This window comes from Macaca fascicularis, chromosome 7 (assembly GCF_037993035.2).
Source record: "Macaca fascicularis isolate 582-1 chromosome 7, T2T-MFA8v1.1".
Lineage (NCBI taxonomy): Eukaryota > Metazoa > Chordata > Mammalia > Primates > Cercopithecidae > Macaca > Macaca fascicularis.
In genome coordinates, this window is record NC_088381.1 from 8,290,039 (window position 1) to 8,316,265 (window position 26,227).

At 44.2% G+C, this 26,227-nt stretch overlaps 1 protein-coding gene across 5 annotated transcripts in view; it reads left to right on the top strand.

Moving 5' to 3' along the window:
* Positions 1 to 26,227, top strand: part of ENTREP2 (endosomal transmembrane epsin interactor 2) — a 446,665-nt gene that overhangs the window by 391,469 nt on the left and 28,969 nt on the right. For all 5 annotated transcript variants that reach the window (XM_005559031.5, XM_045397159.3, XM_005559032.5 and 2 more), the window contains one exon: positions 23,877 to 23,984. In XM_005559031.5, coding sequence (XP_005559088.4) covers positions 23,877 to 23,984 — 108 coding nt within the window. The remainder of the gene's footprint in view (positions 1 to 23,876; positions 23,985 to 26,227) is intronic.

Here is a 26,227-nt window from a genome sequence, read left to right on the forward strand (position 1 = left end):
CAGGTGGAGAGCTGGGCATCCGTCTGACTCCTCCTCCTCCCACCCTTGGCTCTACCCCCTGCAAATCCTGGGCCCTGCAGTATCAGAGCTGCGGGCAACGTGGAGACACCGAGTTGGGGTGTTTGGGGTAGCAGGGAAGAGAGGGCAGTGGCCAGACGTATTACAGAAATAGATCATCCAGCAGCAGCAGGGGACAGGACTGAGAGCCAGGCCCAGAGAGGGCACAGACACCAACCTGGGCAGAGATAATGGGACCAGAACTGCAGAAGCACATCAGAGTAGGAGGAGAGTGCATTGACTTGGTAGATATTTGGAAGATGAAATTAGCAAAGCCCGGCGACCTGGAGGAAAGGAGGGAAAGAGATCTAACGCCTCCTGGGCCCGGCCTCAGCCTTCAGGTGCACGTTACTGCCCCATCCAACAGGGTCTGCGGCCCATGGGCTTGACAAGGACCTCGGCATGAAGTGGGGCCCGTGGCTCCTGCCCTGCACATGCCACGATTCCTGGGGGCTTCTCTGGCAGAGGGTCCTATGCCTTCCTCCATTTTATCCTTTGTCTGGTGAGATGGGGAGGGACGCTCCTCTGCTCGTCTACCCTCTTCTCTCCTCTGGCCTCTTCCCACTTCCAAGTACTGACCTCCGCTGTCTTAAAATTATTGTCACCATCGAGGAGAGCCTGCCCCTCATGGCCCCCAAACTGACTGTGCTGGAGGCCCACCCGGCTGCACACACGGAGAACTACTGGTTGCATAAATCAGGAAAGGTGGGGGCTCCTTTTCCCACAGTCCAGCCAAATGAACGTGGTCCCCCCAACCACTCGTCCCCTGTGTGCCATGGCCCTCAGGCATTTAAGGAGAATTGTCTAGTCTGTGAAGCCTGAGGAAAAGAGGTGTGCCTGTATCTTTAAGGAAGAGGGAGAATATCAGTTAAATGCAGATTGGAGACATTACTTCTGGTTATGAACATTAACCAAGTACTCAAGAGGCGAAAGGCTAATAAGATCATTGAAATTACTTCTGCATGTCAGCCAGTATCTCCCACCAGCGTCTCTTCATTCTTTTTAGCTTCGTCCTTAATCTGCCTAGGCTTTAATCAAACTACTTTCACTCACGCTTTACCTGCATGGGAGTAAAAGTAGTAGTCATGAGAGAGGACGATCAAGTCCCAGAAAGTAGAGCAATGAAAGATGGACAGGCCAGGTGTGGTGACTGAAGCCTGTTATCCCAGCACTTTGGGAGGCTGAGGTGGGTGGATTATGAGGTCAGGAGTTCGAGATCAGCCTGACCAACATGGAGAAACCCTGTCTCTACAAAAAATACAAAAGAAATTAGCTGGGCATGGTGGCAGGCACCTGTAATCCCAGCTACACAGGAGGCTGAGGCAGGAGAATCACTTGAACCTGGGAGGTGGAGGTTGCAGTGAGCCGAGATCGCGCTACTGCACTCCAGCCTGGGTGACAGAGTGAGACTCCGTCTCAAAAAAAAAAAAAAAAAAAAGATGGACAAACATCAGCGTTCCTGTCCCATCAGCTGAACACAAGGAGCACCCTGGAGAATCAGTTTAGACTGCAGAACGCATTCTTGCATGTTCTTGGATGGGCATCTCATAATCTTTTGGGCTCTTTTCCTTAAGCATTCATGCATGAGGCCTGAAAGTCCTCTGCTGAATTTATCTGCAGGAACCTGTGTTTTCAGTCCGATCAGACGGTCAGATGATTAATTGTGTATGATAGTCATAGCTAATGTTGATTGAGCCTTGCTGTGTGGTAAGCATTGCTGGAAGCACATCTGTGAAACTAATCTTACCCTTGCAAGAACCCTGTGAAGTATAGGTATCATTTATTCCCATTTTACAGATGAGGATACCGAGGCACAGTGACATTTAATAACGCCGCAAGGTCATGCAGATTGTAAAGGTGGAGCCAGGATCCCAGGCCGGCAGTCTGGCTTCGGAACCCAGGCTCTCACCGCCATATGCAGTGATACATACACCAGGCTGCTACCCAGGACCCTGGCTTAGCTTCAGGACTGTGGACCTGAATGCTCAGAACAAGCTGAGGCCCAGCGAGAAACTGATTACTGTCTGAACTACCAAAAATCAAAACATGTTTAAAAAGGTTCTTTGAAAATTGATAAACCACAAATTCATGTATTACATATGTGCGTATACTCTGAGCAGAATATTTTGTGATGCATAAGTTTTCTATACCAAGCAGGCCAAGTCGAAGGTTTTAGTGTGTTATGAATTCTACCTATGAAATAGATAACCTTGGGCAGGGAAGAAGTTCTTGTTTTACAAAGTAGTGGCAAAGCTTTATAGTTCCCAGTAGGAGGTGTTTCTAGTTTTCTTTCCTTTTTTTTTATTTTTTATTTTTTTGAGTTGGAGTCTCGCTCTGTCGCCCAGGCTGGAGTGCAGTGGCGCGATCTCAGCTCACTGCAAGCTCTGCCTCCCGAGTTCACACCATTCTCCTGCCTCAGCCTCCCGAGTAACTGGGACTACAGGCGCCCGCCACCTCGCCCGGCTCATTTTTTTGTATTTTTAGTAGAGACGGCGTTTCATCATGTTAGCCAGGATAGTCTTGATCTCCTGACCTCGTGATCCACCCGCCTCGGCCTCCCAAAGTGCTGGGATTACAGGCGTGAGCCACCGCGCCTGGCCGTGTTTCTAGTTTTCATAGACTCCTGGGACAAGGCAGTTTGTCTCTTCCTTGTCAGCTGAGTAAAATGTCATTGAGGTCTCCCTGTATTTCCACTCCGTTGTCGTGCAAGCAATGAGTTGTCGTTCTGATACATGGAGAGAAAAATGACGTGGCATCTGCCATGAAAGAAACCTTGATGTACAAGGGATGCAGTGATCCAGGGGAATCAATCTCCCATCAAGGGAAGAGACATGTCCCCCAAATCAGGGGTAATACCTGGAAGCAAGTCACATCTGTAGATGACTTTTACTTAGGAATTCGCCATCATAACAAGGACTCTTTGGAGTTTCCCCCGCCAGGGGTAAGATTGTGTTATATTTCCTTTAAAACAGTGCTTAAAATAGAGCCTGCTATTTCCCCAGCTCTTCAGTATTCCCCAGTCATCTAAATAAAAGAGTGGGATTTTTTGACTTTTTTTTTTTTTGGCTATCAAGATATTAGTTTTCACTGACAGTTACAATCAATTGCTTATATAATTGCTAATAAAAAAGATTATAAGACAAAACAATTAAAATGTAGTTACCCTTCAAAAGTGACTGAGATATAGGTAATTATTACATCTGTTAAATGCCTGAAAATGCTTCATGATGTTTATAGATGAATAACTTATTTTAGTCATTTTGGTCCTCTGGGGTGACTGAAATCAAACCAAATGTGATAACCCATCAGAAAATGAATGGTGCCCCAACCCTCCCAGGTGCTGGCGACCATCTGCCCCTGATTCAGAACCTCCCAGTAATGAGATCACTCGCTATGCCACGCGGCTCTGCACACCCTGGTGGAATCCTCCCAGGAGGGCTTCCCTTTGCCAAGCGCCCCAGGGGTTCACCTACTTCAGATTAGAGTCTAAGCCAGTCATCCCCTCACAGATGAGATCGAGGCTCAGAGTGATGAGGAAACCCTCAAAGCCACATCCCCAGAAATAAGAGAGCTGAGGCTTCCGTCCAGGGGATCTTCTCTGGGGTGTGAGCCAGAAGTGACCAAAAGAAGATCCGAGAGCTTTCTCAGAGGGAAGGCTTCAGTGCCATCTTCTGTCATAGTCGCGTAGAAGCACAGGGGCTAGGCAGTGGCCCCAGTGGCCCCATGGTGAACTGGGTCCCCAATCACCCAGGTTGGCTTTGAAAGCAGGCCCAGCTTACAGCACCCTCCTGTGCACCCTGCCCCGCCCATTCCTGCAGTGGACTGTCCTGGGAGTGGACACGTGCCCAGGCTGGTTCAGTGAGCCCTTTCCCTGGGTGGGGGACTGGGAAGCAGAGAGAGCTAGACCAGCGTGGAACTAGGGTAGCATGATGTTTACTTGGGGGCTGGTCTGCAGAGAGAATGGGAGACAGCCTCTGTGGCAATGAGGCAGAAATAGGCTGCAGAGGGCGCCAGCTAGGCACGGGGGCAGGTGTGGAGATTTTATCACTGTGGTGGGCCTCCCTTCACAGACTAACCTGGGAGGGACAGGAGTCGACTTAACGCTGAAACAGGTGCCCTGACAGGCAAGAGTAGACCTGAGGTGCTGGGAGGCCACCTCAGAGTCCGGGTGAGAGGGGGAGGTTCAGCCAGGGCAGGTGGAGCTGGAGCCCTGGGAGGATTGCAGGTGAGGTTGGCAGCCGGGTCAACCCACCAGGGAGAATTTGGACGTGGGGTGTGTGAGATGATCAAGGATGAGGCAGAGATGTTGGCTCCACCAACCACATCCATGGCATTTCCCTTCAACAAGAATCAAGGGCATTATGAAGGGCAAGGGACCCTGTGTTCCTATTGTTCTCTCTGTCCTCCCTCCCTCTCTCTTCTCCGCCAGACCTCTCATCACCCCGGGCTCTACTTATTGCACTCCAGCAATGGACACCTGCTTAATCTTTTCTCTGTCCATCCCCACTGGCCTGCTCCAAGTCAGACCTCATTCCCCCTCCCCAGGAGTGTGCAGCCCTGTACAATTACTGGGCAAGACACTAGAAGACACTCTTCCCTTCCCTTCTGACACTTCCAACCATCTAGGACTCCTGCTCCTTGGAATTGAATGAGAGAAGTGCTGATTGGACAGTGGATTAATACGTTGGTTAGCAAGATAAATTACTCAATAAATTACCGTCCTTCACAATCAAAGCTAAATCAGTACATCACAATGGAGCTGTAATTGGCTTTTTTTGATCCTATTCCTGAAATCCAGTTGGTCCCTGGCCTTAAGATTGTGTGGATTTTGGAGGGCCCACGAATGGATTCTTCAGTGATGGGATTTTCTTTCAAGCAGGCTCAAATCTAATTGGCTTCCAATTCCTAAGCAAAAGAGGTACATTACGGGCTGTTTCATGAGTGAAAACACTCTACTGCTCTTTGTTTCTTTGGGGAATTATTTTGCCATGAGAGATGAAGCACGGTAATTGAAGTCAATTAAGGTTAAAAGAAATGTGCCCCACAGCACCGCAAGAGGGGCTGTTTGCACACCTCAGTCAATATTGGTTTCTAGACCTTAGCGTTTAGGATTATAGATGACAGTAGTGTTTTAACTCACGAGAAAAGATTCTAGGTGGCTTTTTGATAAGCACGTCACATAGTGGCTAAAGCTGCAAAGCTGCTGATCTTTTTCTTTTTTCTTTTTTCATGTATGGCGTCCCTTGCCAATTATTCCACATGAAAACCAAGAAGACAGCTCATGGATCATTGCTATTAACCAGTGACTGATTTAGTTGGAGTACTTGAGACCTTTTATAAGTACCTAATCGCCTTTACATGAAATTGCTAATTGGGTATTGCTAATACAAATACAATGTTTTCATTGTGCCAAAATTAGAAACTTGAAGGAAAAAAAACAATACCTTAAAAAAAATAACCTTCCTTGATTTTCTTGCTGGGGGGAGGAGGGAGACAGGATCCCACAGCAGACACTGCAGCTGTGCCTGGCTTGGGATCGTCTTGCATGTTACATCCTGGAATACACAGGGCTGAACAGATAGTAGAGTGTCCCGGATGTGAGTGACGGTGGCTTTGTCACAGGTGTTGTTTGTGGCTGAATTTGCATTCCTTGAAATATGAAATGTTGAACTGCCAGGACAGCTGGACCTGCAATCAGAGGACTAATGGTGTTTTGGATGGTTTAATGATAGAGGATAGAAAAGCCCACTCTCTTAATCAGTTCAGGCTGTGCTGTGGTTTGAATAGTCCCCCAGAAGTTCATGTGTTAGAAACATAATCCTCAATGCCACAGTCAGTGTTTGAGGTCAAGTTCAATAATAGGTGATTGGGTCATGAGGGTGGAGCACTTATGTATGGATTGTCATTATCATGGGAGAGGTTAGTTATGTCGAGAGTGGGTTGTTATAAAGGGAGTCTGGCCTCTGGTGCCTCTCTCTCTGTCGCACACACTCACTTCCGCTTTCTGCCTGTCACCTTCCACCACGGGAGGACCCCCACCAGATGCTGGCCCCATGCTCTAGCACTTCCCAGCCTCCAGAACTGTGGGCCAAATAAACTTATTTTCTTTGTAAATTACTCAGTCCGTTATTCTATTTTCTGCAGCAGAAAATAGACTAAGACAGGTTGCTGTAACGAATGCTTTAGGTGGGGTAGTGTAAACAGCAGACATTTATTTCTCACAGTCAGGAGGCTACAAGTCTGAGATCAAAGCCCTCTTCCTGTTTCACAAAGGGGAGCCTTTTCACTGTGTCCTTACATGGTGTGGGACAGCGGACGGCAGGGAGGAGGGGGGAGAGAAGGGAGATGAGGAATTTAGAATTATCCTGTCACAGACTATGCACACACACACACTCACACACACACACACACACAAAGTTCCACACACACAAAGTCTTGTGGTCTTTGTTGGAATTCCATTAGATTTACAAGTTGATTTGGAAAGAATTAATGTATTTATAGTATTGAATCTTCCTATTCATGACTACAGTGTCTCATTATTTATTTGTTCTCAACGCATTTTTCCATCTTTTTCTGTATTTATTCTTGGCTACTTTACATTTTTCGCTACTGTAAATCATATCTGTAAAAAATTTATACTTGCTGTTTGTTGGTAGTGAATGAATTTTGCATATTGATTTTATATGCAGCAACATTGCACAACTATTATATTTAGTTCTAAATATTTGGAAATGTGATCGAGTTTTCTGTATGAATAATTGTATCATCTTGGACAGTTTTTCTTCCTTCCCAGTTTGAACACAGTTTACTTCTTTTGCCTGTCTTCTTACAATGACTGGGACTTGTGTGTAGAATAGAAGTGATATTGGCAGCAATCCCCATCTCCTTCCAGATGTTTGCTGTAGGGTTCCTTGAGTTAAGGGAGCTCCTGTCTATTTCAAGTTTATTAGAGGCTTTTACACTAGTGTTGAAATACCATTGCTATTTTGCATCTATTGAGATTGTTATATAGTTTTTCTCATTTAATGTAGTGATTTCCATTAATAAATTACATTATGTTAAAACATCCTTGTAATATAGGAATAAACCACATTTGGTCATAATGTTTTTTAAAATGCTGCTGTATTTGGTTTGTCAGTATTTTATTTAGGACTTTTACATCTAGGTTCACGAGGAAGAATTCTCCTCTCTTCTTTTTACATCTAGATCTGTCTTATTTGTTTTTTAAAGACAGCCAATTATCCCAACACAAGTAATATGGTGTGCTTCTTTTATTGTAACAGGATCTCAAGCTGGACTCTCTATTCTGTCCCTTTACTGATGCCACCCTATACTATTATTGTAGATTTAGGGTACATTGTGATGTGTGCAAAGCCTTTTTTTCCCCAAAATGTTCTTGACAATGCTTATTGTTTTCATTCCCATAAATTTAGGGTAAAGCCAAATATTTAAAAGTGGTGTTTTGTTCAACATTGTTTTAAAGCTAGAGGCTCATTAGGATCACAGTGAGTTTTCAGAAATCCAGAATTTATAGGAAAGATTTCTGTATGTGTATATGCATATATGTATATAATCTATCTCATATATACACACACAAAGATACATACATGTATGTATATACACAGAGAAACAATTTTTGCCTCATTACTTTGCCTTGAATATCAGAAAAATGGCAAATAGTTTTTTTCTTAAAACTTCATAAAACTGTAAGAAAATAGTCTATGATTATTTACACAGATGATCATGTAGGCAATTTACAGCCATCCACTAAAGGGTAAAAGCTATTGTTTCAGATGACAAAAGCCAGGTTTCCAATGACCACATAGGGTGCAGTTCTGAACCCTTGCAGAGTGTGTGTGAACTCCTGGGCCCTTGCCCGGAGTTAAAAGTGCCATTGAGCAAATGACAGGCACCGTGTGGGGAGCAATCCTGCCCTCTCGGAGCAGTGCTTGTGTTACTGGTGGTGCCTGCGTGGCCAAAGCAAGGCCAAAATCCATCAACCTTTTTAGGGATTGTAAATGGGTGTTTGCCTCTTGAAATTATAGCTTACACAGATTTCTCTGTGAATCACTTACCTTCTCCATATGACAGCCTAATTTTAGCTCCTTTTGTAGGATCAGTATTTAAGCCAGCCACAAAGACCTCTGTAGACTATAACTGCTTTCTACAGAGACAAATTAAACGGTCCTAGATCTGCTCCAGGAAGCGTCTCCTCACTCTAGAAATTTCATGGAAAATTTAAATTACAGATTTTACACACACACGCTAATTGTGCTACCAAGAGTCTTTGTACAGAGCCTTGCACTGCATTACTTTATTTATTTAGGGCTTGTAACTGTGTGTACTCGGTTTTTAAAAATTCTTTTTTTCCATAAGTTACTGGGGTACAGGTGGTGCTTGGTTACATGAGTGAGTTCTTTAGTGGTGATTTGTGAGATTTTGGTGCACTCGCCACCCAAGCAGTATACGCTGCACCCTATTTGTAGTCTTTTATCCCTCTCCCGCCTCCCACTGTTCCCCCCACTGTATCATTCTTAGGCCTTTGTATCATTCTTATTCCCCACGTTGTATTGTGTCATTCTTAGGCCTTTGTATCATTCTTATTCCCCACGTTGTATTGTTCTTATGCCTTTGTATCCTCATAGCTTAGCTCCCGCATATCAGTGAGAACATACGATGTTTGGTTTTCCATTCCTGAGTTACTTCACTTAGAATAAGAGTCTCCCAGTCTTATCCAGGTCACTGCAAATGCTGTTACTGTAATCCTTTTGATGGCTGAGTAGTATTCCATCATATGTATATACCACAGGTCCTTTATCCACTCGTTGATTGATGGGCATTTGGGTTGGTTCCACAATTTTGCAAGTGTGAATTGTGCTGCTGTAAACAAGCGTGTGCAAGTATCTTTCTCATATAATGAGTTCTTTTCCTCTGGGTAGATAGCCAGTAGTGGGATTACTGGATGAAATGGTAGCTCTACTTTTAGTTCTTTAAGGAGTCTCCACACTGTTTCCCATAGTGGCTGTGCTAGTTTACATTCCCACCAGCCGTGTAGAAGTGTTCCCTGATCACTGCATCCACAGCAACAGCTACTATTTTTTGATTTTTTGATTATGGCCATTGTTGCAGGAGTGAGGTGGTATCACATTGAGGTTTTGATGTGCGTTTCCCTGATCATTAGAGATGTTGAGCATTTTTTCATATGTTTGTTGGCCATTTGTATATCTTCTTTTGAGAATTATCTGTTTATGTCAGCACACTTTTTGTTGAGATTCTTTGTTTTTTTCTTATTGATTTGAGTTTGTTGTAGATTCTGGATATTAGTCCTTTGTCAGATGTATAGATTGTGAAGATTTTCTGTCACTCTGTGAGTTGTCTGTTTACTCCACTGACTGTTTCTTTTGCCCCGCAGAAGCTCTTTAGTTTAATTCGATCCCAGCTATTGATCTTTGTTTTTATTGTATTTGCTTTTGGGTTCTTGGTCATGAAGCCCTTGCCTAAGCCAGTGTCTAGAAGGGTTTTTCCAATGTTATCTTCTAGAATTTTTATAGTCTCAGGTCTTAGATTTAATTTAATCCATCTTGAGTTGATTTTTGTGTAAGGTGACAGATGAGGATCCAGTTTCATTCTCCTACGTGTGGCTAGCCAATTATCCCAGCACCATTTGTTGAAAAGGGTGTCCTTTTCCACTGTATGGTTTTTTTTGTTTTTTTTTGTTTTTTTTTTTTTTTGCTTTGTCGAAGATCAGTTGGCTTTAAGTATTTGGGTTTATTTCTGGGTTCTCTATTCTGTTCCATTGGTCTATGTGCCTGTTTTTATACTAGTACCATGCTGTTTTGGCAACTTTGGCTTTATAGTATAGTTTGAAATCAGGTAGTGTGATGACTCCAGATTTATTCTTTTCGCTTAGTCTTGCTTTGGCTATGTGGGCTCTTTTTTGGTTCCATATGAATTTGAGAATTGTTTTTTCTAATTCTGTGAAGAATGATGGTGGCATTTTGATGGGGATTGCAATGCATTTGTAGATTGTTTTTGCTAGTATGGTCATTTTCACAATATTGATTCTACCCATCCACGAGCATGAGATGTGTTTCAATTTATTTGTGGTGTTTATGAATACTTTCAGCAGTGTTTTGTAGTTTTCCTTGTAGATGTCTTTTGACTCCTTGGTTAGGTATATCCCTAAGTATTTTATTTTTTTGCAGCTATTGTAAAAAGGGTTGAGTTCTTGATTTGATTCTCTGCTTGGTCACTCTTGGTGTATAGAAGAGCTACTGACTTGTGTACATTCATCTTGCATCTGGAAATTTTGCTGAATTCTTTTATCAGTTATAGAAGCTTTCTGGAGGAATCTTCAGGGTTTTCAAGGTAAATTATCATATCGTCAGCAAACAGTGACAGTTTGACTTCCTCTTTACCATCTTGGATGCCCTTTATTTCTTTCTCTTGTCCGATTGCTCTGGCTAGGACTTCCAGTAGTATGTTGAAGAGGAGTGGAGAGAGTGGGCATCCTTGTCTTGTTTCAGTTCTCAGAGGGAATGCTTTCAATTTTTCCCCATTCAGTATTATGTTGCCTTGTGGTTTTATCATAGATGGCTTTTATTACATTGAGGTATGTCCCTTCTATGCCAGTTTTGCTGAGAGTTGTAATCATAAAGCAGTGCTGGATTTTTTCAAATGCTTTTTCTGCATCTATTGAGATGATCATGTGATTTTTGTTTTTAATTCTGTTTATGTGGTGTGTCACATTTATTGACTTGCATATGTTAAACCATCCCTGCATCCCTGGTATGAAACTCACTTGATCATGGTGTATTGTCTTTTTTATATGTTGTTGGATTCAGTTAGCTAATATTTTTTTAAGGATCTTAGCATCTGTGCTCATCAAGGATATCGGTCTGTAGTTTTATTTTTTGGTTAGATCCTTTCCTGGTTTTGGTATTAGGGTGATGCTGGCTTCATAGAATGAATTAGGGAGGGTTCCTTCTTTCTCTATCTTGTGGAATATTGTCAAAAGGATTCTTCTTAGAATGTCTGGTAAAGTTCTGCTGTGAACCTGTCTGGTCCTGGACTTTTTTTGTTGTTGGTAATTTTGTAATTACCATTTCAATCTTGCTGCTTGTTATTGGTCTGTTCAGGGTATGTAATTCTTCCTTATTTAAGCTAGGAGGGTTATATTTTTCCAGAATTTATCCAACTCTTCTAGGTTTTCTAGTTTATGTTGTAAAGGTGTTCATAGTAGCCTTGAATGATCTTTTGTATTTCAGTGGTGTCAACTGTAATATCTCCTGTTTCATTTCTTAATAGGTTATTTGGATTTTCTCTCTTCTTTTCTTGGTTAATCTTACTAATGTTCTATAAATTTTACTTATCTTTTCAAAAAGCCATCTTTTTGTTTCATTTATCTTTTGTATTTTGTTTGTTTGTTTGTTTGTTTCAGTTTCATTTAGTTCTGCTCTGATCTTGGTTATTTCCTTTCTTCTGCTGAGTTTGGTTTTTCTCATTTCTCTAGTTCCTTGAGGTGTGACCTTAGAATGTCAGTGTATGCCCTTTCAGTCTTTTTGATGTAGGCATTTAGGGCTATGAACTTTTCTCTTGGAACCACCTCTGCTTATATCCCAGAGGTTTTGGTAGGTTGTGTCATTATTGTTGTTCAGGTTAAAGAATTTTTAAATTTCTATCTTGATTTCATTTTTGACCCAATGCTCATTCAGGAGCAGGTTATTTAATTTCCATGTATCAGCATGGTTTCGAAGGTTCCTTTTGGAGTTGATTTCTAGTTTTATTCCACTGTGGTCTGAGAGAGTGCTTGATATAATTTCAGTTTTCTTAAATTTACTGAGTCTTGTTTTATGGCCTATGATACGGCCTGTCTTGGAGAAAGTTCCATGTGCTGTTGAATACAATGTGTATTCTAAGGTTGTTGGATGAAATGTTCTGTATATATCTTTTAAGTCCATTTGTTCCAAGGTATAGTTTAAATCCATTGTTTCTTTGTTGACTTTCTGTCTTGATGACCTGTCTAGTGCTGTCAGTGGAGTATTGAAGTCCCCCACTATTATTGTGTTGCTGTCTATCTCATTTCTTAGGTCTATTAGTAATTGTTTTATACATTTGGGAGCTCTAGTGTTAGGTGCATATATTTTTAGGATTATGATATTTTCCTGTTGGACAAGGCCTTTTACTATTATATAATGTCCCATTTTTGTCTCTTTTAACTGATATTGTTTTAAAGTTTGTTTTGTCTGATATAAGACTAGCTACTCCTGCTCTCTTTTGGTGTCCATTTGTGTGAAATGCCTTATTCCACTCCTTTACTTTTAGTTTATGTGAGTCCTTATGTGTTAGGTGAGTCTCCTGGAGGCAGCAGATAGTTTGTTGGTGAGTTCTTACCCATTCTGCGGTTCTGTATCCCTAAAGTAGAGCATTTAGGCCATTTACATCCAATGTTAGAATTGAGATGTAAGGTATCATTGCATTCATTGTGCTATTTGGACTTTGGATTTTTGTTTTTTGTTTTTGCCTTTTCACTGGTATTTTTGTTTTATAGGTCCTGTGTGATTTATGCTTTAAAGAGGTTCTGTTTTGATGTGTTTCCAGGATTTGTTTGAAGATTTAGAACTCCTTTTAGCAGTTCTTGTAGTGGTGGCTTGGTACTGGCAAATTCTCTCAGCATTTGTTTGTCTGAAAAAGACTGTATCTTCCTTCATACATGATGCTTAGTTTTGCTGGATACAAAATTCTTGGCTGATAATTGTTTTGTTTGAGGATAGTGAAGATAGGGCCCCAATCCCTTCTAGCTTGTAGGGTTTCTGCTGAGAAATCTGCTGTTAATCTGATAGGTTTTCCTTTATAGGTTACCTGGTGCTTCTGTCTCGCAGCTCTTAAAATTCTTTCCTTTGTCTTAACTTTGGATAACCTGATGACAACGTGCCTAGGCGATGATCTTTTTGCAGTGAATTTCCCAGGTGTTCTTTGTTCTTCTTGTAGTTGGATATCTAGGTCTCTAGCAAGGCTGGGGAAGTTTTCCTTGATTATTCCCCCAAATATGTTTTCTAAGCTTTTGGAATTCTCTTCTTCCTCAGGAAAATTGCTTATTCTTAGGTTTGGTCATTTAACATAATCCCAGACTTCTTGGAGGCTTTGTTCATATTTTCTTATTCTTTTTTCTTTTCTTTGTTGGATTGGGTTAATTCAAAGACCTTGTCCTTCTTTGAGCTCTGAATTTCTTTCTTCTACTTGTTCAATTCTATTCCTGAGACTTTCCAGAGCATTTTGCATTTCTGTAAGTGTGTCCAATTTTTCCTGGATTTTTTATTGTTTTTTTCTTTAAGCTATCTATTTCCTTGACTGTTTCTCCCTTCAGTTCTTGTATCGTTTTTTGGATTTCCTTGCACTGAGCTTCGCCTTTCTCTGGTGCCTCCCTGATTAGCTTAATAACTAACCTTCTGAATTCTTTTTCAGGTAAATCAGGGATTTCTTCTTGGTTTGGATCCATTGCTGGTGAACTAGTGTGATTTTGTGGGGGCAGGGGGGTGTTAAAGAGGCTTGTTTTGTCATATTACCAGGGTTGGTTTTGTGGTTCCTTCGCATTTGGGTAGGCTCTGTCAGAGGGAAGGTCTAGGGCTGAAGACTGTTGTTCAGATTCTTTTGTCCCACGATTGTTTCCTTCATGTAGTAATCTCCCCGTTTTCCTATGGATGTGGCTTCCTGCGACCCGAACTGCAGTGATTACTGCCTCTCTTCTGGGTCTGGCCACTCAGCAAGTCTACCCAGCTCCGGGCTGGTTCTGGGGTTTGTCTGCACAGAGTCCTGTGATGTGAACTGTCTGTGGGTCTCTCAGCCGTGGACACCAGCACCTGTTCCAGGGGAGGTGGTGGGGGGTGTGCAGTGGGCTTTGTGAAGGTTCTTAGCTTTGGTGATTTAATGCTCTATTTTTGTGCTGGTTGGCCTCCTGCTGGGAGGTGGTACTTTCCAGAAAGCGTCAGCTGTAGTAGTTTGGAGAGGGACCTGCGGTGGGCTGGGCTGTGGAACTCCCAAGATTGTCTATCCTTTGTCTTCTGCTACCAGAGTGGGTAGGGAGGGACCGTCAGGTGGGGGTGGGGCCAGGCGTATCTGAGCTCAGACTCTCCTTGGGCGGGTGTTGCTGCAGCTCCTGTGGGGGATGGGTGTGAGATTCCCAGGTCACTGGAGTTGTGTACCTAGGAGGATTATGGCTGCCTCTGCTGAGTCATGCAGGTTTTCAGGGAAGTGGTGGAAAGCTGGCAATCACAGGCCTCACCCAGCTCCTACACAAACTGAAGGGCCAGTCTCACTCCCACCATGCCCCCTCCAACAGCCCCAAGTCTGTTTTCAGGCAGTGGGCGAGACAGGCTTGAGAACTTGCCCCAGGCTACCCATCTCCCAGCTGCAAAAGAAAGGGCTTGTTCTTCCCTCGCCTGTGGAGAGTCTGCACACCAGATTTGCGCCCTTCCCGGATTTCTGGCCAGGAGGCTTCTAACCCTGTTCAAATTGTTACAAATTCCAGCTAGAGATTTCCTTCTCCCTGTTGAGTTTTACCCTCGCTCCTCTGGCGGCCTTCCTGGTGGATCCCTGTGGTGCCAGGCAGGAATGACCTGCTTGGGGACCCAGGGAGCTCCCAGGGCCTTTCCCGCTGCTTCCTCTACTTCTATATTTCACTCGACTCTCTAAATTGAGTCAGCTCCAGGTAAGGACGGAAACTTCTCCCGCAAACAGACCTTCATTTTCTCCACTGGGGGTGTGTGTTTGGGAGAGGATGCTCTCTCTTTCCCACTTCCGCAGTTTGGGCACTCACAGCATTTGGGGTGTCTCCCGGGTCCTGCAGGAGCAGGTGGCTTCCTTCAGAGATCTGTAGGTCTTCTCTGGGTTGCTGGTTTGTTCTTGCAGTCGATCTGGAGCTAAAATTCACAATGCAAGCCTTGCACATTGCTCTGTCCAGAGCTGCATTCTAGTCCTGCCTCCCATCCACCATGATCCTATGGGTGCTGCATTACTTTATTTAAAGGTGAGGGTGAATTTTCTGTGTGTGGTTAGAAACTTGGAAATTATGCATATAATTTCCTTCAAGTCTGAATTTACAATTCAGAAGAGAACAATGAGATAGCCTGTAAAATTTCAAATATTTAGCAACCACCTATTTTGAATGAGATTTTCTACTATACAGAGTAGCAAAAGACTTGATCTCTGCTCTTGATGTTCTCACAAGATGGAGATGGAAATAAACTGCCAGGAACTGCAGGGTCTGAACTTTTAACCTACTTTCAAGCTAACAAACTAGTCTGTTACTGTTTACTGTTACTTTCCTGGCAAAAAGACATGAGATTCCTGGTTCAGAGACAAGGGACTTTATTACTCATGGCAAAAGCAGTAGCCAGAGCACTAGGCTGGTGTGTGCCAGTTCCCCATGCCCTGGGGTCTCAGGTGATGCTAAGGGCCCACCATGGATGCCTGCACGTGTGTGGTGAACACTGAGCTTGGGGAATCCCTGCCTTTGTACTGAACCTACACTTTGTCTAGGGAAGACGTTACCTCCTTCCTCAAGGTTTCTTGGTGCAAACACAGCCCTGGGAAATGGGTCTACAAAGAGCAGTCAAGGCCTTACATTCTTGGCATACCCAGCAGGAACTTGAGGGCATGCTCAGGTCCCGTGGCAGACTGCCTCTCCCAACATAGATCTGTGAGGAGTGTCAGGTCCATGACCAATGTCTACCATCACAAGGCCATAAAGAATAAATGGTGCAGAATAAATTTATTAAAGAATAAATTTAAGAGGATAATTCAGATAAAGCACAACCTCCATCCCTTATAATTATTAGCATGTACACAGCTATTGCTGGATATTTCCTCATCACTTTTGTTTTATGCTGTGGAACTCTCCTTATCATCATACCGTCTATCATTATATCTTAACTGATAATGGGTTCCCATGGGACCTCTTTCTTTATTCGAAGAGAGAAGACATAGGAAAAAAACTACTGAATGAACTAGCAGAAATAGGTGTAAGACAGTTTGTCCTCATTTTGTCCAGCAAGCAAAAGTATCAATGTCCTGAATTTTTTTTTTTTTTTTTTTTTTTTCCTGAGACAAGAGTCTCACTCTGTCACCCAGGCTGGAGTGTGGTGGTGTGATCTCAGCTCACTGCAACCTCTGCCTCCCAGGTTCAAGCAATTCTCCTGCCTCAGCATCCTGAGTAGCTGGGATTACAGGTACCTGCCACCACACCTACCTAATTTTTGTATTTTTAGTAGAGACGGGGTTTCATCATGTTGGCCAGACTGGTCTCGAACTCCTGACCTCAGGTGATTTGCCCTTAGCCTCCTAAAGTGCTGGGATTACAGGCGGGAGCCACCACGACTGGCTGAATGTCCTGAACTCTTAATGTTCTTAACATGTAGGCATATGTAAATTGTCATTGCTGTCACTGTTCTCTGTTAATCGTATTATTAATATCCATAATTTACTTGAACTGGAGAGATTTTCAAAATAATTTATCACTTGTAGCTTTGCCTAAGTATCTAAAACATTTTTTCCTCTTGTGTTTGTTCTGTACATCATTCATTATATAGATAACTTCCTTAACTTTATTAGCATTAATAACATCAAAATGCTAATAACATCAGAGTGTCCAGCAGCAAAACTCAGTATCAGCCATGAAAGACCTGCCTCCTTTACATATTTGCCATTTTGAATCACCTTGTAAAGGGATTTTATAGAATGTGGATTTCAGTGTTTGCAAAGGACTCTGATAAAACTTTCAAAAAGCAGAGATAGCCTGGCCAACACGGTGAAACCCCATCTCTACTAAAAAAAAATACAAAAATTAGACAGGAGTGGTGGCGGGCGCCTGTAGTCCGGCTAGTCAGGAGGCTGAGGCAGAAGAATCGCTTCAACCTGGGAGGCGGAGGTTGCATTGAGCCAAGATCACACCACTGCACTCCAGCCTGGGTGACAGAGTGAGACTCCATCTCAAGAAAACAAACAAACAAACAAAAAAACACGGAGATAAAGGCATTATTTAAGCCAAAAAAGAATTCTGAAGAAACACACAAACACAATACCAGGTGATTTGCAGTTACTTAGAAAAACAGCGAGCATTGAGTCAGCTGGAGGGGAAAAGTCTTTCTGGCACGTGTTTCAAATGAATACCTTTCGTGAGACGTGAAGCAGGACTGCCTCATGATGCGTATGCAAACGAAGGTCAGAGTTGGTGTTTCTGTCTGTGAGTAGTTTCATTTGGTAGCATATGCAAAATTAATAATATTTTAGAAGGGCATTCATTTAAATGACAGTGGACTATGTGGTCAATAAAGTTGAAATTTCTAGATTGAGGACAAAGTAAAGGTGTTGTTTATATCTTAGCAATGGTACATTAAGAGATGTCGCTGTTGGCCGGGAGCAGTGACTCATGCCTATAATCCCAGCACTTTGGGAGCCCAAGGCAGGTGGATCACCTGAGGTCAGGAGTTCGAGACCACCCTGGCCAACATGGCAAAACCCCATCTCTACTAAAAATACAAAAATTAGCTGGGCATGGTGGCGTATGCCTGTAATCTCAGCTACTCGGGAGGCTGAGGCAGGAGAATCACTTGAACCCGAAAGGTGGAAGTTGCAGTGAGCCGAGATCACGCCACCGCATTCCAGCCTGGGTGACAGAGCGAGACTCCATCTCAAAAAAAAAAAAAAAAAAAAAAAAAGTCGCTATTTTAGTTATAACTTTGAATTGCCCTCCTGAGATATATAAAATATATACTTAAAGAGTTCTAATTACGACATCATTCACCAGCAGGATTGTTTTAGGACTACAGTGAGTCCAACTTCCTGCTCAAAAAGTGCTAAAGCTTCTGGCTGAGCCTTAAGACGTTTTAGAAGCTCTTCCTCACAGGAGAGAAAAGGCACCCAGCCAGCTACTGCGCACACGGATAAATCTGTCAGTTATCTAGAATCCAGCACAAAATTCATGTCACTTAGAGGAAAACGATGCTGAGGTGTATCTTTAAGGTGAGAATGGTAATTTCATCAAAGAAATGCCGTCTTCTGGAGGGAGCCTGCGGAGGCCTCCAGGCCCCTGAAGTCTGATGGATCTGGAGCGGGGAATGAGGACACGCAGGGGCCCGCAGATACATCAAGGACATCCACAAGGTGAAGGCACATTTGAACTCTGTAGGGATGACTCCTGGTCCGCACCTCCAGTTCTGATCTCCATCCTCAGCCCCAGACCCAAATTTCCAACCACTTGCTAACATCTCAGTGGGTCAGGACCACTGCTAACTCAGCCTCCACATGTCCCAGACCACTTCGAGTGTTTTTTTTTCTTCTTCCAGACAGAGTCTCACTTTGTCAGCCAGGCTGGAGTACAATGGCATGATCTGGGTTCACTGCAACCTCCACCTCCCAACCTTCTCCTGCCTCAGCCTCCTGAGTAGCTGGGATTACAGGCATGCGCCACCACTCCCGGCTAATTTTTTTGTATTTTTAGTGGAGACGGGGTTTCACCATATTGGGCAGGCTGGTCTCGAACTCCTGACCTCAAGTGATCCTCCTGCCTCAGCCTCCTAAAGTGCTGGGATTACAGGCATGAGCCACTGTGCCCAGCCTGTTGAGGTGTTCTTTAAGGCTGCTTCTCTCCCACAGTCTCTCGCCCATGCACAGGCATCTCATGTTTCCACTCACCAGAATCATCTTTCTGCTCTATCTGCACCCTCATCCTGGACTCCCCTACCCTAGTAAACAGCCATGCCCTTTTGTTCTCAACTTCAGAGTCTCCCTCAGACCGGCGTCTGCATGCCTCCTCCTGGTCTCTGCTTGACTCCTCTCCAGTACCTCCTCACAGGTCACTGCCCTGTGTCCACTCTCTCACCTCAGCCGATGTTTACTCCATCTCTAGTTCTGTGCTAGGCCCTCCCTGCAAAGGTATCTTTCTCAATCAATTGTGAAAACAGGTTGCATGGGCCGGGCGCAGTGGCTTGCACCTGTAATCCCAGCACTTTGGGAGGCCGAGGCGGGTGGATCACTTGAGGTCAGGAGTTTAAGACCAGCCTGGCCAACGTGGTGAAACCCCGTCTCTACTAAAAATACAAAAACAATTAGCCAGGCATGGTGGTGGGCACCTGTAGACCCAGCTACTCAGGAGGCTGAGGCGGGAGAATCGCTTGACCTGGGAGATGGAGATTGCAGTGAGCCAAGATCACGCCACTGCACTCCAGCCTGGGCGACAGAGCAAGACTCCATCTCAAAAAAAAACCACCACCACCAACAACAAAAAACAGGTTGTATGAGCACTTTCCCAGCATCACACATCTTCGGTGGCATTCCATCACCTGGAAAATACAATCCAGGCTCCTCAGCCTCCCTCCAGCCCCACCTGTGCCTCCTGTTTGCTACAACGAAGCCCCCATCCTGCTCTACCTCTAGCAGCCGCAGGAGCAGGGAAGGCAGTGGAGATGCCTATAGTCACATGCACAGGATCCCTAAGGCAGTCCGCCTAGTCCTGCTACAAACACTTAGAAAATGCAAACAAAGGCCGGGCGCGGTGGCTCACGCCTGTAATCCGAGCACTTTGGGAGGCCGAGGCGGGCGGATCACAAGGTCAGGAGATCAAGACCACGGTGAAACCCCGTCTCTACTAAAAATACAAAAAATCAGCCGGGCGCGGTTGTGGGCGCCTGTAGTCCCAGCTACTCGGGAGGCTGAGGCAGGAGAATGGCGTGAACCCGGGAGGCGGAGCTTGCAGTGAGCCGAGATCGCGCCACTGCACTCCAGCCTGGGTGACAGAGCCAGACTCCGTCTCAAAAAAAAAAAATAAAATAAAATAGAAAATGCAAACAAAAAGGCCACTGAGAGCTTCTGGCCAAGATGGAGTAGCAGGACACTGGATTTAACCTCATGCCTGAAACAGCCCCCGAAAATGCACACGGTGTAGGAAGACACTATCAGGCAATGAGGGACCCCGATCCCTGAGGGGTGGGCAGTAAACGAGGTGAGCCCTGTGATTGCCCCAGCTTACTGCCTTGAGAGAGTTTCCAGGTTCAGTGCTGGGAAGGGAACTCAGCAGGGTCCCCGCAGACTCCCTGAGGTGGGCTTAAAGAGCTGAGAGTCTGAGGGGGATCAAGGCCTGGAGATGAGAGTTCTCAGAACAGAGCACCAGCGAGGGCGGAGCTGCACCAGGAGAGAACCAAGGGGGCCTTCAGAGGGTCTGCCTGGAGTTGTCAGTTGGATGCTGGTTAGCACCTGCATATGGAGAAACGACCTGAGTCTGGGAAAAGAACTGCCTGAAAGGTTTAGTGGTAACAGTGCCTGGTGCTCACACAGGAACAGCGCCTGTTCCTGCATCATTCAGGGACTCAGATAGGCCTTACCTCCGAAGTGGGGAATAGTTAGCCCTAGACTGAGCCTTGCCTTGGTTCTGCCTAACGCTTCTTTTTTTTGTTTTGTTTTGTTTTTCTTTTTTTGAGATTGAGTCTCGCTCTGTCGCCCAGGCTGGAGTGCAGTGGCGCGATCTCGGCTCACTGCAAGCTCCGCCTCCCCGGCTCACGCCATTCTCCTGCCTCAGCCTCCCGAGTAGCTGGGACTACAGGTGCCTGCCACCACGCCCGGTTAATTTTTTTGTATTTTTAGTAGAGACAGGGTTTCACCGTGTTTGCCAGGATGGTCTCAATCTCCTGACCTCGTGATCCACCCGCCTTGGCCTCCCAAAGTGCTGGGATTACAGGCGTGAGCCACCACACCCGGCTGGTTCTGCCTAATGCTTCTTAAGTTCAGGACTCATTTTTCTGTCTTCACATGTGTACAGGGTTCTATAAATTTGGGAAAGTGTTTAAATACTGTATGTTAACCACCTTCCATAATATCCTAATCACACTTCTTTACTGTTTCACAGTGTGGGCTTGAGAACTGATGAGCAGATTCTGAGGAAGGGGATGGGGCCGTGATGCCTCTAGAACAGGGAACTGTCCAGCAGATGTTACAGATTGGAATACATGGGCTCATGTACACATGAACGAACCCTGAGGATGCTGCTAGACTCTGTGTGCACACATCCTAGCGTACGCACAGGGCATGTCAGTGAGGGCGGCATTCCCCATCTCCTCTCAAGGACTTGCCAATCCCTTGATTAGATAATTAATACTAATCTGATTAATGCCATCCCTTCGTGGTGAAAGATTCATCTATAGCTTTTTGCTTTTGATAGGTTTTTGAGTGTGTACAGTATTTTGTACACTTGTATATGAAAAGATTTAATTGAAGGACATACTATCATTCTAAATCTTTTTTTTTTTTTTCTATTTCTGGCATAGATTTGAGAGTAGACTTCTCGATGAAGGATATATTGCACTTGGACTGTTAAAACTCCATGAAGTTTACCCTCTAAGACAGAGCACAAGACGAAGATGTCTGCTTTCATTATCTTAGTCATCTTATATTTTTATTTGTAATACTCAAGGTTCTAGCTAGCACTACAAGGCAAAAAATAAAGACAAAATGGAAGGAAATCAATAAAACAATCCAGATGGCCTGATTGTCTACATAGAAAATCCCCTGGCATCTTCAAAAAATTGTTAGAACTAATAATTTCAGCAAAGTCTCAAGATATCACATAAACATACAAAAATCAATCACATTTGTATGTACTAACAATGAACATTTGGAAAATGAAATTAAAAACATAAAAAGGAACCTCAACCTAAAACTCACATCTTATTCAAAATTTAACTTAAAATGGATGATATTAGCTGGGCACACTGGTATGCATGAGTGGTCTGAGTTAGGAGGCTGAGGTGGGAGGATCACTTGAGCCTAGAAGGTCGAGGCTGCAGTGAGCCATGATTGTGCCACTGCACTCCAGCCTGGGCAACAGAGCAAGACCTATCTCAAAACAAAAATGGAGCATAGACTTAAATGGAAAATATGAAACTATAAAAACCTTTAGAAAAAATGGGAGAAACTGTTCATAATCTGGGGCTTGACAAGGTTCTTAGACTTGACACCAAAAGTATGGAACAAAAGTTGATCAGTTGGATCTCATGAACATTAAAAATTTTTGTTCTTTAAAAACTCAGATATCATGGACTTAATGCTTGTATCCCTCCAAAATTCATATGTTGAAATTCTCATTCCCAGTATGTGATTATTTAATAGAGGCAGGGCCTTTGGGAGGTTGTTAGGTCATGAGGGTAGAATCCACGTGATGGGATTAGTACACTTTTAAAAGAGGCACTGGAGAGCTCCCCTGCCCTCTTTTCACTAAGCAAGGACACAGTGAGACATTAGCCATCTTCAACCAGGAAGCAGGCCCTTACCAAAATCCAACAGGCTGAGTAGTATTCTACCATATGGATGTACCACATGGTTTAATCCTCAACAACTGAAGAATATCTGGGTTTTTGGTATTGCAGTTTTCCAGTTTTGGGCTATTACAAATAAAGCTGTTGTGAACCTTTGTGTATAGGTTTTTGTGTGAACATAAGTTTTTGTTTCTCCAAGATAAATGTCCAAGAGTACAACTGCTGATTTGAACAGTAATTGCATGTTTTGTTTTATTTTAAAAACTGCAAAAATGCCTTCCAGAGTGGCTGAACAATTTTTAATTCCCACCAGCAGTGTATGAGTGATTGGGTTTCTCTGCATGATTGCCAACATTTAGTGTCACTGTTTGTATTTTAGCTCTTCTCACAGGTGCATAATGATACCCCTTTATAAAAGGTCTTAATTTGCATTTCCCTGATGCTAATGATGTTGACCATCTTTTCATGGGCTTATTTGCCATCTGGAGATCCTCTTTGGTAAAGTGTCTGTTCATGTCTTTTGCCCATTTTCTAATTGCAACGTTTGCTTTTTTTTTTTTTTTTTTTTGGACTGTTGAGTTATGAGAGTTCTTTATGTATTCTAGGTACTAGTTCTTTGTCAGATAGGTGGTTTGCAAATATTTTCCCCTGGACTGTAGCTTGTCTTTTCATATTTTATATAGAGTCTTAGTCAGTTCAGGCTGCTATTACAAAAATACCATAGCCTGGGTGGCTCTAACAACAGTCACTTCTCACAGCCCTGAAGTCTGCAAGTCTGAGATGAGTCTAAAGGGAATTATGCTGAGTGGAAAAAGCCAATTCTGAAAGGTTACATGCTGTGCAGTCCACTTATGCAACATTCTTGAAATGACAAAATTATAAAAAATGGAGAACAGACTAGTGATTGACAGGGGATCAGAACTGGGGGTTAAGTGGGGAGCAGGGAAAGAGAGGTGAGTGTGTCTATAAAAGGTCAACGATGGGGGGGACCCATGTGGTGATGGGACTGTTCTGCATCCTGACTATACCAATGTCAGTATCTGGCTGTGATATTGAACTATAGATTTGCCAGATGTTACCATTGAGGGAAAACGAGTAAAGGGTACCCAGGATCTCACTGTAGGATTTCTTGCAATTGCATGTGAATATACAACTATCTCAAGATAAAAAGTTTCACTTGAGTTATAGGCTGTGATTGATAAAAATTGCCCACCTCCTTAAATGTTGGCCACCTTATGATTTTCTTAGACATGTTACTGACTACCTAATAATTATCAAAATTGTAAAACACGTTGAGTATTATGAATACTTTGATCATCATTGTAACGGAATAGACAAATGTGTTTCTATGAAAGGCCAATTTTGATTATAAGAAAACACAGACACACACAAAACAAAACCTCTGTGAAAAGGATGGCAATCGACCTCACTCATTCTGGGCCCTGGCAGGAGGTCTAAGGATTCTGCCATCTGGGATTTTGGGATGAGGCTGACATTCTCCTGCCCCTTTCCTTGCAGGATCTCCTCTTCAGCGTGTGCGCCCTCAACGTCCTGTCCACCATCGTGTGTGCGCTGGCCACAGCCATGTGCTGTATGCAGATGGTCTCCTCTGACGTCCTGCAGATGGTGAGTGACTGATCCCCTCCTCCTCTACCCATTTTGAAACCAGTGTAGAAGTCGACGCTTCTGGCTTCAGCTAGATGTGGTAAGGATAGTGGCCCCTGACGGTCCATGGCACCTGGAGTTTGCCTTGTGTTGCCCTCTGGAAGACCAAGCATCTGCACATGTGGCGCCGCTGATGTATTTATTTTAGGTGTTGTTGGAGCTCCATATTGACAGGGGTCTGCCACTGTCGTGTTCTCTAGGTTGGCCCCTGGCATGTGCCCTTGAGTCCATGTCGTGAAATTCCTGCAGCCCTGGACATCCCCTGGACTCCAAAGCAAGGTGCCTTCCTCGGGCTTCAGAATTCTCTTTTAATCCAGGAAGTTTAGGGGTGTTAGAAGATCAGTTCTTTTCCAATTGGAAAATTGCTAACCTGTGCATTTTTGATTTGCTAATGAACCCTGAGCTCGTACTCCAGCGGCCAGTCACTGGCCATCATTTGGCCCTTTGCCCAGGGTCGTACACAGGAAGACCTGCCGCTCCCAGGGGCAGCAAGGAGGCCAGGAGCATGGTTCACTAACACATGTTATAATATGTGAGTTATTAACACACATTTATAAATACACATCTCATAAATAGTGAAGGCTCTTCCTGTTTTCAGTGTGAATGGAACACAGCCTACTGATCAGAATGCTACTGAGTACAACAAAGAGAAATTGATGAAAAAATATCGTAAGGGTAGGAATGTCTATGTGTGTGTGTCTGTCTGTCTCTCTCTGTCTCTCAATTTGCCTGTTTGAGACCTACTCTGCTTCCCACACAATGTTTTATGCATCTTAGGCAAGAAAAGGCAGCTGGTTCTTATAGTGGGATTTTTTATGTTCTCTTCTTTGTCATTCACCCTGTGGCAGTCAACATCAGTTAATCAAGATACAGGGGCAGAGAGCATCATTACCAAGACGTTAAAAATTCATTGGTCCTAATTGCATGCCACGGGAGTCTCTCCCTCCCGGTGTATATCCACACAGCTGTCACAGCCAGGCTGCCCTTTCTGGGAGGCTGCAGTTTTCTGAAAGGTATCTAATTAAGCAGTTATTCGGTAACCATGAACTTCTGCCCTTGTTCACCGGGGCCTCATGTTGGCAATTTTCTCCAGCGTGTTCTGTAAAGGAAAGGTTAAGTACCAGGGGTTTCTCCTCACCTCAGCAGATTTTACTATTGATCTGTAAATATCACATCAGTTCAACCAACTTACAGAACTAAAGGCATGTAAATGCTGAAAGTTCGCATTCTCCTGGTTTTATGCGTTAAAATAAAAATTGCCAACGAAATAAGAATAAAGTAAATTCTGTTTATGAGAGCATATACGATTATAGCAGCAGTGTGCAGAGACACGCTGTAGTTGCGATGGGTGGGGCATGAGCCGCCATGGAGCCGTGCGTCTGAAGGCAGGAGCGCCAGGGTCTGAGTCCCTTCTTCTGCATTCGAGGCAGGTGACTCTGGGTGTGTCACTGAACCTACCTGTGCCTCAGTTTCCTCGCCTGTGAAGTGGAATGAATGGGAGGCCTGGGGATCTCTAATACATGTGAACTGTTTGATTTGAAACGTGCAGGGACTGTCAGTCTGTCACTGGGACGTCGCAGCAATGTCTGCAGACGTGGTGGCTGAGGCTCTTTACCAGCAGAAAGTCCTGTGCGAGGGAAGGGCAGGCAGTGGCGACAGCGGCTGCCCTCAGAAGCCCTATTGTTTCCTCACTGAGTACTTTGTGGGTGAGTTTGCCTTACACCCCTGGCTTGGAAGCAGAAATATCAGGCTTCCCGCCAGCACATCCTTTCCGTTCTGTGACGGGTGCCGTGGGAGCCCAGGGCTCTGCTGCCAGGCTTCAGAGTCATGGGGGAGGCAAAAGAGAGCTGGTGGTGGGTGGCCATGGCGCCTGTGGGACTGGCATGATCTTGGGCACATCACTGCCTGTGGGACCCCGTTTCCTCGGCTGTAAAGAAGATAAAGTGTGTGCCCTGCTGTCCTCATAGAGCTGCTTACGGGATGAGTCCATTCCTCTGTGGGAATGGGATTTGAAGGGACATGGTGGCCACATGGAGGTTGGGTCTTGCCATGTGGGCTGGAGGCTTGAGCCAGGCTGGCTGGGCAAACCATTCCCTACTAGTGGCATCCGCAGTTCACCCCTGCACCATTTCTGCTCCAAGAAGCTGGGCCATAAGCTTTCCAAGGGACAGTTGTAGCTATTCCTAACTCGTTTATGCCAGTGA